At 50.5% G+C, this 14,313-nt stretch overlaps 1 protein-coding gene across 4 annotated transcripts in view; it reads right to left on the reverse strand.

The window, feature by feature from the left end:
- MINDY1 (MINDY lysine 48 deubiquitinase 1) overlaps window positions 1-11,066 on the reverse strand; it is a 15,798-nt gene extending 4,732 nt beyond the window's left edge. For 3 of the 4 annotated variants that reach the window (XM_084823433.1, XM_084823432.1, XM_084823431.1), the window contains exons 1-7: window positions 10,915-11,066; window positions 6,044-7,830; window positions 5,862-5,919; window positions 4,089-4,153; window positions 3,626-3,784; window positions 2,452-2,554; window positions 707-849 (exon numbers count right to left, since the gene is read on the reverse strand). In XM_084823433.1, coding sequence (XP_084679559.1) covers window positions 707-849; window positions 2,452-2,554; window positions 3,626-3,784; window positions 4,089-4,153; window positions 5,862-5,919; window positions 6,044-6,571 — 1,056 coding nt within the window. In that variant the 5' untranslated portion in view covers window positions 6,572-7,830; window positions 10,915-11,066. The remainder of the gene's footprint in view (window positions 1-706; window positions 850-2,451; window positions 2,555-3,625; window positions 3,785-4,088; window positions 4,154-5,861; window positions 5,920-6,043; window positions 7,831-10,914) is intronic. The other variant, XM_084823434.1, reaches the window with a different exon arrangement.
- Window positions 11,067-14,313: the final 3,247 nt, after the last annotated feature.

Consider the following 14,313-nt stretch of genomic DNA (forward strand, 5'->3'; position numbering starts at 1 on the left):
GGTGGGTGCAAAAAAAAAGGCTTTGGGGGACTGCACATGGCCCACAGATTCAGCTTGCCCACCCCTGACATAAACGTTTATAATAAAATACATTAAAATATGTCTAGATAGTCGCAGGAGAGCATCCATTGAAACGGGAGGTGAGGTTTGTTGATGAGAGGCAGGTCTGGGGCTGACGAGGAGCGAGAGCAAATTCTGCGGGGAGAATAATGGCTAAAGCAACACAACCAGCCCTTGCCCGCACCTACTGGAACTCTCATTCAGAGTCTCTGCTTCTGAGATCCCCTCAGGCTTTGCCCAGGCACTTTGGGGCATTTCCTCACAATAAGGGCTAGAAACTTGTTTTGTTTTTTAAAAAAAAGGAAGCGGAGATGTTTAGGTATCAGCAGCATTGGTCACCTCAATACTCTATGCGCTGAGCTTTTATTCTACATATACTACATCCTTGGGCTGAATTCTATTTTGGAGAAGCTTTCGGGGGTCGGATTCCAGTGGTGGGTGGGACCAAAGGCAAGGGGGCGGGGCCAAAAATAGCAGCATATTTTGGCTTAAAGCTCTGATTGCCAGTAAGTCAGCCTTAAGAGAGGCGTTTCATCTTCTTAGAAAAACTGCGCAAAAGCCGGGAGACCTCTAAACGTGGCCTTCAGGTTCCACACTCCGGCTTCATACATTGTTCGGCGTGATTTGCACTCGTCGTGAGGCCTACCTTGTGCTTGATCATGGCACTGAAGTGGTTGTTCCGGAAAAAGACGCTCAGCTCCCCTTCTTTGACCATGGACGTGAGCTCACACAGGCCGTGGTATGTGAGCTGGGAAGCGGTGGACTCCAGGAACTGCTCCGCTATCAGGCCTGTGGTTGGGGGGTAAGGTGGGGTAGGGTGGAAGAAACTGAGGATCCACTGCAGGAGACTGGGGTAAAAACAGCAAGACACACAGAGGAAATACGGTGGCCCCTGACGTCTCTCACTTTGCCACGTGGCAGGTAAACGGGGAAAGGGAAGAAGAGGAGATATTCACACGCGCTCAAGACAAAAGATGGTGAGGGGCTGGACAGCAGGTCCTGGGAGGGAAGGCTGAAGAACAGGGGCACGTTCAGCCTGGAGAAGGGGCAATGCAACGGCCATCTCCAGACAGTCGAAGCGCTGTTGCATCGGGGCGACAGAGCACATTTCTTTTCCGCTGCTCCCGAGGGCAGGGCCTGAACCAACGGGTTCAGGCGACAGAGGATTTCGGCTAAACGTTACGAAGAACTTCCCGGTGGTACGAGTGGTTTGAAGGTGGAAGAGGCTGGCTCGGAAGGTGGCGGACTCTCCTTCGTTGGGGGCTTTTAAGCAGAGGCTCGACGGCCGGCTATCAGAGATGCCGCAGTAGCGGATTTCATGCATCGGCATGGGGTTAGACTAGATGACCTCTGAGGCACCTTCCACTGCTATGATCCTAGGGCAGATGTGGACACCGTGTGGTTCTCCCGATGTTTTGACCTACAGCTGCCATGATCCCTCACCATTGGCTATACTGGCTAGGGATCATGGGATCTGTGGCCCTCGCCTGGTTTGTGTATTATTTCTTCAGATTCTTTAAATGATTCTTTTTTAACGGCAAAGTGAAGTTCTGCCCCCCAACGCCATCTTTGTTTGGGTTCCAAAGAGTGGGTCTTTTCTTTCTTTTGGCGCTCAGGCCCCCATCCCTCCTTGTACTTATGCTCTTTCGCTAGTGACATTACTTTTAGCCTCCTCACTTTTGCCTTCTGGGAAATGGGTGATCTGTGACTGGCCACGCCCACTGTGGCAGCCATGTTATGAATGGGCAAGCCCCACCCCCAGGGCAGCCATTTTGGGAGAGCACCCACAACACTCTCTCCAAATTCCAAATGTGCCCAGCGACCAAAAACATGCTGGGTAAATCAGAGGCTGGAGGGAGCTGAAAGACGGAACAACCTCTGGTACGGTGAATGTGTCTTCCTGACTTGCCTCTAGACTGACCTGTGAAGGTCTGAAAATGATCTATGAACAGGGCGGGTGTGATGGGTCAAACACCCTGGTCCTCCTCGTTGTGAAAGACTGTTTATTTGATTTGATTTAGGAACTTCTTCCTGGCTTTTCAAAGCCCCCCTTCCCCTTCCCCAAAGAAAGCCATCGCAAAACAATTTACGATATTAAACTGGCGTAAACACAATTTAAAACAGTAAAAATGCAAGATCGCAAACGATACAATTTAAAACAGCAGCAACGGCCGCTGCAAACAAAGATGGTTAAAAGGCCCTCTGAAACATGAGGGAGGGAGCTTGGCAGATCTCCTTGAGAACGGAGCTGCACATCACGGAACCACCACCAAGAGTAGTCCCTGCCAATTGGATCTTAGTTAAGGTCAGGGAAAAGCGCAGGGGCTCCAGCAACCCCGCCACCGCATCGGATCTCGATTGTGTTCACAAGCCTAGGCAGAGAAGCGTTACCTTCGGTCACCAAATTAGGGTCGTTGGAGTGTTTACAGGTGATAATCTTCTCCACCAGCTGGTTATAACTCAGCTTGCCGACAGCCTGGGCCACTTCTGGTGTCTGGGGTGGAGAGAAAACAGATTTTGAAATGGAGACATGATGGGAGCAAGGGACAAAGTCCAGGGAGACGCGGGTTCAAACTCCACTGGGCCAATCACGCCCCCGTCCCCCCAGCCGCACCTACCTGACAGGGTTGATGGGAAACTAAAAATGTGGGGAGGGAGAATCCTGTACAAAAACATCCCCCACCTCACTGAGCTTCTTCGAGGGATTGGGCGGGGGGGATAAGAAATCCACTTCATTTGGATGCCAGTAGAATTGAGAATGGTGGTGTCAGGCATATAAGCCCGCTCTTCTATCAGGCTTGCCCACCTTGGCATCCTGTGGATCTGCTCCACTACAACTCCATCATCCACAGCCAGCAAAGTTAGTGCTGGTTAGAGATTTTATACTGTTGAAAATTTGCAATTAAAAAATGGTCTGGGGAAGGCTGGTAGACCATTCACAAATGTCCCAATCCCACAAAGACCTGGATCCCCCTCCTCTCCCATGGGGGGGCCCTGTTCTTGGAGGGGGCACAGGACCCCTTCAATCTTATGATAGGCCCACTCCTAGAAAATATAAATATGTTCCTCTGGCTTCTAGGCAGCTCAGAAACAATATCCATGTAATCTTCTGTATGCAGTTTCTGGCTTTGGAGACAACAGAAACAGTCCACATACTTTCAGACTTTCTGTCATATCCATGAGGACTAGAAACTTGCTCTTTTCTTAAAGAAAGAATTTAAAATCTATCATCTTTTTCATAGAATCATAGAATAGTAGGGTTGGAAGGGGCCTACAAGGCCATCGAGTCCAACCCCCTGCTCAATGCAGGAAACAAAAAATGGTGGTTTTGTCCACCAGCTGTTTGTAACTCCATTTCCCAACAGCCCAGGATAATGTTTGAGGGGCAGGCAAACGATTCTGTTTGTCAGTGCCTCACAGCCCAATCTTGGCTGTGCAGATTTCTAGGCTGGAGAAATTCAGCTAGAAAAAACTCCCAGAAGCCTCCGCTACACCCAAACGCAGGCTGCTGACACAAGTCCACCTCTCCTGCAGAAGCGCCAAAGGCCAGGGGAAAAGATCTCACCTGTGGGTCCACCAGCCACCCATGATACAGGGGAACGTTGAGGAGGTCAAAAACGATGCACTCGGGCGTGTACTCGAAGTCGGAGACTCCTGTAAACCTCACGTTCACATCCAGCCCCGTAGAGAGTTTGGGCAGAACCGTCATGGCGTCGTTGACGTTCTGTTTGCAGTGGGAGAGAGAGAAGAAGGGCGTGCTGGGAATGGTTTTTAGAAGGTGGGACAGTGCAGGTAACCCTTTAGGGCATCCTTTCCCCAGCCTGGTTCCCTCCAGATGTGTTGGACAGCCACTCCCACCATTGCCATTGGTTCAGTCAAAGAATACAAGAGCGGACCTTGCTGGATCAGACCAAGTGTCCACATGACCCAGTATCCTGTTTCTAACAGTGGACAGTCAGATGTCCACAAACAGGGCATGAAGCCAATAAGACAGACAGACAGAGAGAGAGAGAGATGGATGAACTCACTTGCTGGAAGTTGAGTTGCAGTGCCTCTGACTGCTGTTGGGGTTTGATGGATAAGATGCAGTCACCTGAGAGAGAGCGAGAGAGAGAGAGAGAGACTCTTTGTTGGCTAATCTTGGAACAAAACCCCCACATTGGGTGCTCTGGATTCCGCCTGGGGGTGCGAAGAGCGTTGTTCCTAGAGATGTGAAGGTCCGGAAAAAAAACGGAAAAATTCGGAAAAAGATGGGATTTTCCCAAGGACTGTTTTCCCCAAGGACCCAGGGCATCAGGTTGAGGAAGGCTGTCTTAATGCAACAAAGTGACTTTAGATCTGTAAACAGTGCTAAAAAAAAAAGTATTGCTTATTTTTCAATTTTTCCAAAATCTCAAATTTTCCTGGAAAAAAAAATCTGGGAAAAAATGGGTTTTTCCCCAAGGCCTCAACATGTCCAGGAATTTTACATCCCTGGTTATTTCCCAGCAGAAACTGCTCTCCCCAGACAGTTAACAATGTCACTGGAAAGGCAGAGACCAATACCAACCACTGACACTCGGAGCAGACAGACCTGGTCTCAAACTTCCTGACTGTTAGGGCAATAAGACAACGGAACCAGTTCCCTAGGGAGGGGGTGGGCTCTCCCACACTGGAGGCATTCAAGATGGGGCTGGACAGCCATCTGTCAGGGATGCTCCGACTTGGATTCCTGCATTGAGCAGGGGGTTGGACTTGATGGCCTTGTAGGCCCCTTCCAACCCCACTATTCTATGATTCTATGATTCATGGTCGCCTTCGACAGAAGGCAGCTGTAAACGTGCTGGAGGGGACTGGTTGACTATTTATTTCCTGTCTCTTTATCCCAATTTTCAGACAACCCTTGTCTTCCAAAGCGGCCCCCATCAATAAAAAAAGGAGCGAGACCAACTATGAACTAAAAAGACAGGACACACATGAGGGAAAGAGGGAGGCCAGCAAGCTCTACAGGGGCATTTCAACGCACTTCGGGCCGGGCCGGTCTTCCCTCGCTGGTGTTCTCGCTTGAATAGCGATCGGTAGCTATTTGGCCGGATGGATGGGGCCAGAGCGTTCGTTCCCCTTCCTTCTATGGCCCCAGGGCTGTAGGGCAATTGGAGCAGAACGTTCCTCCTGGCAGGGAAAGAACTCCCTGCAACCATCCATCCAATGGGTGGGCTAGGTTGGTCTCCTCCTTGGCTTGATCTTTCTCCTGGGAATGAGGGTGTGACCCTCAGTTCCTCGGCTAATAGGAACATGGGAAGCTGCCTTGATACCGAGTCCGGCCACGGGCCCATCTAGCCCAATATTTCTGACACTGACTGGCAGCAGTGGCTCTCCGGGGTTTCAGGCAGGAGTTTTTCCATCCCTACCTGGAGATGTCGGGGAACGAACCTGGCACCTTCTGCACGTAAAGCAAATGCGCTACCACTGAGTTAAGGCCCTTTCCCTAAAAAGAAAGGTTCTAGTCCTCATGGTTCTGAATAAAGGGCTGATTTAAATAGGAATATGGGAAGCTGCCTTCTACCAAGCCAGACTCTGGGTCCCTCCAGCCCAGTATTGTTCACCCTGACTGACGGCAGCGGCTCTCCAGGGTAGAGTTTTTCCTGCTCTGCCGGGAGATGCCGGGGATCGAACCTAGGACCTTCCGCATGCAACGCAGGGCCCCCGCAGCTAAGCTACAGCAGAAGCCAGGGTGTGCATCCCGCCTGCTCTCCAGTGCGTTGTTCAGTGCCAGGGCAAGGCAACCCCCAGCCCCTCGGAAACATGATCCCACCACTTACCGAGGTGAGCCATCAGTTCGTCGGACGTGATCACTTCTTTCTGGGGAGGAAGCTTCACCTGGGCGAATGAGAGAGAGCGAGAGAGACAACATTCGGGAGGGACATCGGATGCCCCGTTCAGAAGCCCTCCTCCCCTGCCCCGCCTGTCCCCCCGGTAACAGGCGATCGCAGGTGGGCCTCACCTTCCACTGCAAGAACAGGATGTTCATGATGGCCAGGAGCGGGCAGGGCCCGTTCTCGCTCTGGGTGATGACAGGGGTCCGCTCGCCTTTCCAGCTGATCCACTTCACGCAGTAGAAGTCGGGCAGCTGAGGTTGGCTGGCCGGAGAAGCCCGCGGCTGGGGGGCGCCACCCGGATCGGAGGCGGGGCTGCTTGGCAGAGAGGTGGAGCCCCTCCCCGGGACCTCCCCGCCAGGAAACTCTTCCCTCTCTTCGGAGCCTGCCTCTTCGGGCATCGCAGACTCCGCAAGGCTGGCGTCTGGTTGCGCCTTTCCCTTCGGAGCACTTTCCCTGCTGCTGGCAAGGGGGGGTTCCTCGCACACTGGCACCTTGGATGCCTCCTGCCCCCTCGCGTTCATTGTGAGGGCACCGCCTATCGTCCTCGCATTCCCGACTCCAGTGTCCTCCGTTTCTTGGCCCTGGGGGGTGGCAGGGATTTCGGGCTCAGACGCTTCATTCTCCCTCTGGCCTTGGGCTTCTGCTGGCTCCATTCGGGACACCCCCTCCTGCGGTGTCTGTTATAACCCCCTGATCATTCACCACAGAATGCCTCTGGGGTGCCTCTTTGCGCCGGCGAGAGATCCCAGCGAATCTCTCCTTTTACTTTCTGCTGAACGGTGAATTTGGAGCTGGCTTCCGATTCTGCCTCTTCCGAGGAAAACAGATGCCAGCGTTTGTAGGTGGGAAACTAATAGCTCTCCCCTCAGAGGGGTAGCTCAAAAAGCCCTCCTTGAACCAATGTCTCCAGTGCCCTCAATAATATGCAGTAATCGTTAGATCGAATTTCTCCCCTTCTTCCAAATGCCAGAAAGCACCTGGACTTTAAAACAAAAAATAGATTCCGGGTTAATTGATGATCCTCAGTTTCTCCAGCGGATTCCTTTTGACGTTCTTTCCCTATTTTAAAAGCTACCATGAGCGCATTCTAACATGCTTTATTAAAAGCTTAGTTTGCTGGTTCAGGGGTGTTTATTTTTTTTGGTTAGGCACTGCTGAAAATTCAATGCAAAAAAACAAAAATGAAAACGTTTCTTCTCATAAGATGTTCCTCTCCTCCTGTTTGCCGGTTCTTGCAAGTGTCACGTAGCAATCAATTCTGCCTCCTCCTCTTCTTTTTGGACTTTAAATTCAATTATTTAAGATCCAGGGAATCCAATCTCTTACTGCCTCTGTGTGTGCGTGGATGCACGCATACACTCTGGATAATGATTGTTCAAGAGTACATTTTTTAAAAAATAAAAAGGGTTTTTTTCCTTTTTGTGAAAAAATAATATAAAACAAAATTATGTCTCTCTCTCTTTTCTTTATTTTTAAAAAAGCCCACTTCTATCTTTGAAATAAAAGAAATTTATTTTCACAAAATGATAAAAATGTTAAAAATGCAAAGGTTTTGCTCTACAGAGTTTTTTTAAAAAAAAAGCTCTTAAAAAAAAATCCCAAACACACATGCGCGCACACACAAAACCAGCATGGGTTGTTATATTCTCCCTGCCGCCCCCGCCACCCCGCTTCTGATCTGTAAGGTGGAATCTGCCTTATTGACCTTAAATATTCCTCTCTTTTTGTCCTTGAGGTTATGCAAACAAGAACAGAGGCAGCGCCTATCTTGTTTTCATCTGGTTCGGGTTTTCTCTTCCTCTACCGCACATTCCGGGGTATTGCCTTTCCCCCACCCTCCGAAGGGGGTTTGGTGGGGCGTTGAAAGAGAGCTGTGTGGTCAATGTCCTTAAATCGGCTGGGCGATGAGTTCCTGGCAAAAGAGACAAAGAAAGACGATGGAGAAGCTCATCTGTGTAGTTCTGCACCTGCCCTGCTGACACACCTAATCTCATTCTTGCAGAAGGACAGCATTTCCACTGATTTTCCCAAGGACTAATGCGTTATTTCAGCTAAGCGCGTTCACCCCGCTCATGGATGGGACAAATGTTCCTTTCCCCGGGTCTCGGGTCGGTCCCTGTGGGGTTAAAAAAAGCACCCTTCAGGTCTGGAGGGAGAGTGCGGCTTTAGCCAGACAGAAAGGCCTAGCAAATGCTAACTCCGCCCACTTCAGGCAGTCCAGTCCCTGATTGGCTAGGACAGCCAAAACACCTGATTGGCCGGGAGTCATACATAAAACCTTCCGCATCAGGTCAAAAGTCTAGTTCCAAACAACACGTCGGTCAGGAAACGTCCTCTGATCCACTACCGAGGTCTTCTCGGCGCTAATTCCTCTCTGCCCTTTCGCCTTACGACGGGCTATGCCTTTGAATTCTGACTACAAAATTCATCCGATGCCCAGCCGGATTCGTTTGTTTATTATAAAATGTAATTATACATTATAGTTGTAATTATACATTTATAATTATATTATTAATTTATAATTAATTGTAATTATACATTTATAATGATACATTATATAATGTATAACCCGCTCCGTATTGAGAGATACTGAGTGTGGTGTAATGAAAGAAAACACAAAATGCAGTAAAAGTTATGGTAAAAGCAAACAGATCAATAAAGCAGTGGTTGGAATTGAGTCATTGGTCAGGAAACGCCTGAAAAATCTTCAGCAAATGCCATACACAAAGTAATGTAGATGCACCATGCCTGATCTCTGTAAGGTGGGCATTATGCAGGGTGGGAGCCAACACGCTAAAGGCCCTGCCCTTGTGGGAACACCAGGAGGGTCTCTTCAGAAGACCTCTGATGGATTCCCCACAATGGTGCCTAAAAAGCGAAGGTGTGTGAGGTGCAGAGTATCTGGCTTTCAAGTACGTGTCGGTGTTGCACAGGAACAGCACAAAGGAAGAATATGGGGTGGGGAACTTGGTTCTAGAAGGGAGGCAAACTACAACGACAGCTACCTACACGGTTGTCTGCTCCGGCTGTCATGAAACACACCTGCTGATGAATCCCCACGGGGTTTTTTGCAAGAGGAAAGCTGTCGAACCAGTCCTTCCGAAAAAAAACAACCCTTAAGTCCATAAGCTGACTCAGCTTAAGGTCGGTAAATGAAACCCGGGTTCCAGATTTATGATGTAGGCTGGGAAAGAAGAATCTATCCAAATCTGCCTTTCAGTGGGAGAAGTGATAACAGCACTCCATTCCTGCAGGCAACGACGGCTCTTGGCTGTCTCTAAAGCAAATCCCGGGAAGTCCTAGTTCCCCTCTACTCAGCACTGGTCAGGCCTCATCTGGAGTACTGTGTCCAGTTCTGGGCGCCGCACTTTAAGAAGGATGCAGACAAGCTGGGGAGGGTTCAGAGGAGGGCAACGAAGATGATCAGGGGACTGGAAACAAAGCCCTGTGAGGAGAGATGGAAAGAACTGGGCATGTTGACCCTTGAGAAGAGGAGACTGAGGGGAGATAGGATAGCGCTCTTCAAGGACTTGAAAGGCAGTCACAGAGAGGAGGGCCAGGATCTCGTCTCGATCATCCCAGAGTGCAGGACACGGAATCATGGGCTCAAGTTCCAGGAAGCTGGATTCCGGCTGGACATCAGAAAAAACTTCCTGACTGTTAAGAGCAAGATGACAATGGAACCCATGACCTAGGGAGGTGGTGGGCTCTCCCACACTGGAGGCATGGACAGCCATATGGACAGCCATATCGGGCTGGACAGCCATCTGTTGGGGATGCTCTGACTTGGATTCTTGCATTGAGCAGGGGGCTGGACTTGATGCTCTTATAGGCCCCTTCCAAAGCTACTATTCCATGATTCTATGACGGCTGGAGTCCCCTGGCCAGGTCAGCTTTTCTAGGAGTAAATGCCAGCATGATGCTGTGGAAAGACATCCCGGAATGGGGGCCTCCAGATGCGTAGGACTACAACAAGGGATGATGGGAATTTGTAGCCTGACACAACTAGAGGGTGCCAGTTTGGGGAAAGCAGGCCACTGGCCATGCTAGGGGTGGTGGGAGTTGTAGTCCCAACACAGCTGGAGGGTGCAAGGATGGGGCAGGCTAGGCACTGGCTATGTTGGCTGGGGAAGATGGGAGTTGTAATCTAACCAGGTTAGTGAAGACTACGTTGAAACGTGTCAGGCTAAGACCAGTGAGACCTGGGTTCAAATCCTTATTCAGGCACCACGCTCACCGAGTAATTCTCAGTAATTCTGAGCTTCTTGGAGGGCAGGTGAGATAGAAATACGATTCCGCGTAACACTATTTATATCTGGAACCAAACCAGACCGTCCCAAAACTTAGTTCAAGGAGGGCTCAGCCCGCCTGCCCAGAGCCAAAATCTCCCTGTTGCATTGAACACAAACACAGAGGCTGCATTTATGTAGCTTTGGGGGCTAAGAGTTCTTGATTCGACCTGTTTTCCTAGGCCAACCATCTGCAACGTGGCGCCTTCGGGATGGTTGGACTACAACCAGCATGGGGCAGATGGGAGTTGTAGTCCAACCCTGTCTGGAAGGCGCCAGATCAGGGGAAGCTGTCCCACATTAATCAGTGTACACACACACCCTATGCATAGATACAGATGTAGATATATGTCTCTTTGCAACCCAACATGCCTCCAGTCTGTGCCAGGTGGTGGTACGTGCCACTGCGGATCGAGCCAGCTCCTGCCCACGCCATTTAACAACCCCAGCAAAGGGTTTCCAGCCAGGACCAAGGTGGGAAAAAGGAGAGAGGAGTATCGGAAGAGGAGCGTGAAAGAGAGCAGGTGGCAGGGTGAACAGAAGCAGAAAAGGAGAGAGAGAAAAGTGCTTTCAGGGAAAGCAGCGCAAGAAACAAGACAGGCTTGGAACTGGCTTGCCGTGTGCCCTGCTAGTGTAAATGCAACCCATTTGGATCCCCCTGGTCCAGATGGGAGACTACAACTTTGGATACTACTGCAATTCCCCACCTCTGCTGTCATCCCTGGTCTCAGGAATCCTTCCTCCCTTGTTCCTTCCCAAAGCCTTGGCTGTGGTCACTTGCTTGGAAGTTTTCTTCTCTTTCTTTCTGCCTTCTTTCTCTTCTTTCTTTCCGCCCTTCCTTTCCCTTCTTTTCCTCTGCGAGCGAAACAGACGACGAGATCCAAGGCTGGCAGAGAAAGGAAACACGCTTCCCAGCAGCTTGTTTTCGGAGTCCTCCTTGCCTTCCCACAGGGACATCTACAGGGGTGGAGGATTTACGACATTGTAAGGAAAGATGCAGCGCAGAGTCCAGAATAAAACGTGTGTGTGCGTGTGTGTGTGTGTGTGTAATACACAGAGGCCAAGATCCCAGCAGCCGCCGCCAGTGGGACCAGACTCAATTAGGCCAGAGTTTTCCAAAAGCTACTGATAGCAACTTACTTTTTTTTTTAAAGAGAAAGGTCTGATAGTGCTTATTTTCTGAATCCATTTCTGAAGTCCTGATTTTTGCTCTCACACCGGGAAACAAAAATGGTTTACTTTGACAGTGCAAAATACTTCTAAGGGTGCAATCCTATGCATGTTTAGACAGAAAAAATTTCCTACAACTCCCAGCATTCTCCAGCCAGCCATACTGGCTGGGGCATGCTGGGAGCTGTAGGACATTTTTCCCTGTCTAAACATGCAAAGGATTGCACCCTAAGGCAAGCTAAACTTCTTCTACTTCTTATTTTTATTATTATCTTTTCGACTTTATTAGACACCTTTCTCTTGAAAAGGATCCAAGGGCGTCTAACTACAAAATGATTAAAAATGTACAAAATATAAAACAGTTACAACAATTTCCCTTCAAATACCAAAATATGATAACACAACTAAACCATCAGAAGAAACACAACCCAAACAACTGAAGCATAACAGGTCTCATCTTACGCCTTCAAATGCCTGGAAGCAGAAGAAAATCTTCACCTGGCCCTGAAAAGAATACAATGTGGGCACCCTGTGGACCTCACTGGGGAGACTGTTCTACAGTTAGGGAGCCACCACCAAGAAGGCCCTCTCCCGTGTTGCTGCCCTCAGAACCTCCCTTGGAGAAGGCACTCTGAGGAGGGCCTCAAATATGGATCATAATGTATGGGCAGGTTCATATATATGAACGGCAGGAACGATTAACAATGCAGTCTTGTCCCGGAAGAATTGTTCCAGACTTACCTGGCTTCAGCATAGATGGATTAGACAAGGCTGAGAGTTCCCCCCCGCCTCTTGCAAGCCTAATAATTTAGGGTGCAATCCTACTAGACAGAAAAATGTCCTACAACCCCCAGCATGCCCCACCCAATCCTATGCATGCTGGGAGTTGTAGGACCCATTTTGCTGTCTAAACATGCATAGAATTGTGCCCTTCATTTTTTCCTTCCTCGTGGCACACAGGGTTGAGAAATGCCAAAGGAGGGCAAAGGGTGGGTGCTATCCTCCCCTGCCCCCCCACCGCACTCCATCACAGGTTAAGCATTTCCACGGAGATGCAGTGATGCGGGGAAAGCGTTATCTGTTGAGTTTCTGCCTGACACCATGGTGTTAAAGAGACCCCATAATTTCTGCTTGTGTTTGTTTTCCCGAGGGGTTTGTTTTTGAGAGGCGGGTTTCCAAATCCCGCCCCCTATGAAACATGAGCATGCATTGTAGGGAAAACAAACTTGTACAAAATAAAAATAAAGCTCCATGCCAGAAACTGTGAACATTTGATTCTGTAACTGCTGTCGTTTCTTCTCCTTCAGGTTATCTTAGCTGCGGATACAGTTTGTAGACATTCGAAACTATGTCTGTTCTAGAACCTGGAAGACTCAGAGAATGGTAGGGTTGGAAGGGGCCTACAAGGCCATCGAGTCAGAGCAGCCTCTCAGGGATTTATGGTCTTAAAGGGGCAAAGCCGGACCTGCGGAGCTGGAAGTTTGGGGAGAGCGCAATGCCGTACAGCACGGGTGCAGAACCATCTGGCCCGCGGGGCCGCTGGGAGGACTCCCCGCTGTTTCCCAACCTGAAAGCCATCCTGAGCATGTTCACTCTCAGGTAAGTCTCACGGAGTACAACGTATGCATTTACTTATAATTATTTATATAATTATGGTTCCTATATGGTTCCGGCCCAGCCTATCTTAAGGAGAGCCTCCAGCAACACCAGACAGGCCGCTTAACAAGATCAGCCTCGGATGGCCTTCTCTCTGTCCCATCAGCCAGGACAGCTAGACTGGTGGGGACGAGGGAGAGGGCCTTCTCTGTGGTGGCCCCCACTCTGTGGAACTCCCTCCCTAGGGAACTCCGTCATGCCCCCTCTTTAATGAGCTTCCGTCGTGCATTAAAAACGTGGTTGTTCAGGCAGGCATTTGGGGTGGGTTAGGGTATTTAAAAAAAAAAAATTATGGTAAAATTTTATTGTTTTAAATTGTTTTATGGTGGGTTGTACATCGCCCAGAGTGGCTGGGTGACCAGTCAGATGGGCGATTAATAAATTTAATAAATAAATAAATAAATATTTAGGGTGCAATTCACCAATGCAATGAATAAGGACTTGAGCACGCTCCGGGAGAGAGCGCAGGGCAGGAAGGCCTGGCGTGCTGTGGTCCGTGGGGTCACGAAGTCGGACACGACTGAACGATTGAACAACAAGGGCGCAATCCTGTGCATGTTTAGGCAGAGCAAAGGCCTACAACTCCCAGCATTCCCCAGCCAGCTTGTCTCTGCCTAAACATGCACAGGATCGCACCCTTAGTGTGTTCAGTGAGTTGGCTATGTGTGCCTACTCATGGGCGTGAGTCCGCTAAGTGAGCACAGGATTGTAGGTTTAGTCTCCGAAGTACTGCGATTCTCAGGTTACTAGTCCACATGGATTTTCGAAGTGGTGCGAAGGCGGCAAAGCTCACCGGGTTTCCTGATGGCCTTCTCGGGCACCAGGCATAGCCCACCCGCAGCGACAGGCACCACCTGAGGCCCTTTTCCCACCCTCACAACCGCCCTGTGAGGTGGGCTGGCCGGCGCAACCCCTTGCTCGTCTACTCGGCGGCACATCCAGCGGGGCTTTCCCGGCCGCAACGGAGCGCGAGGCCGCCTCATGAGCGCCGGCGCATTAGGCTGGGGGCCTTGGGGAGGGCGAGACTCGAACTCGCGGCGCCTTCCCGACTCGCCGCGCGCCGCGCCGGGCGGCGGGGGCGGGAACCGGTCGCTTCTGGCCGGAGCACGCTCCGCGCGTGCGCCGCGGGCCGCCCGGCGGCTGGCCCGCGCGGAGAGCGCAAGCGCCAGCGCGCGCGACGTGCCCCGCCCCGCCCCGCCCCCCGCCGATTCTCCTCAGGGAGGCGCAGCCGCCGCCGCGGCGGCTTCCCCTCAGGGGCGCCGGCGCAGTAAAAAGACGCC

The sequence above is a fragment of the Heloderma suspectum genome, chromosome 17, assembly GCF_057233095.1.
Source record: "Heloderma suspectum isolate Gila_16-S chromosome 17, 16-S_ref, whole genome shotgun sequence".
In the NCBI taxonomy this organism is placed as follows: Eukaryota; Metazoa; Chordata; class Lepidosauria; order Squamata; family Helodermatidae; genus Heloderma; species Heloderma suspectum.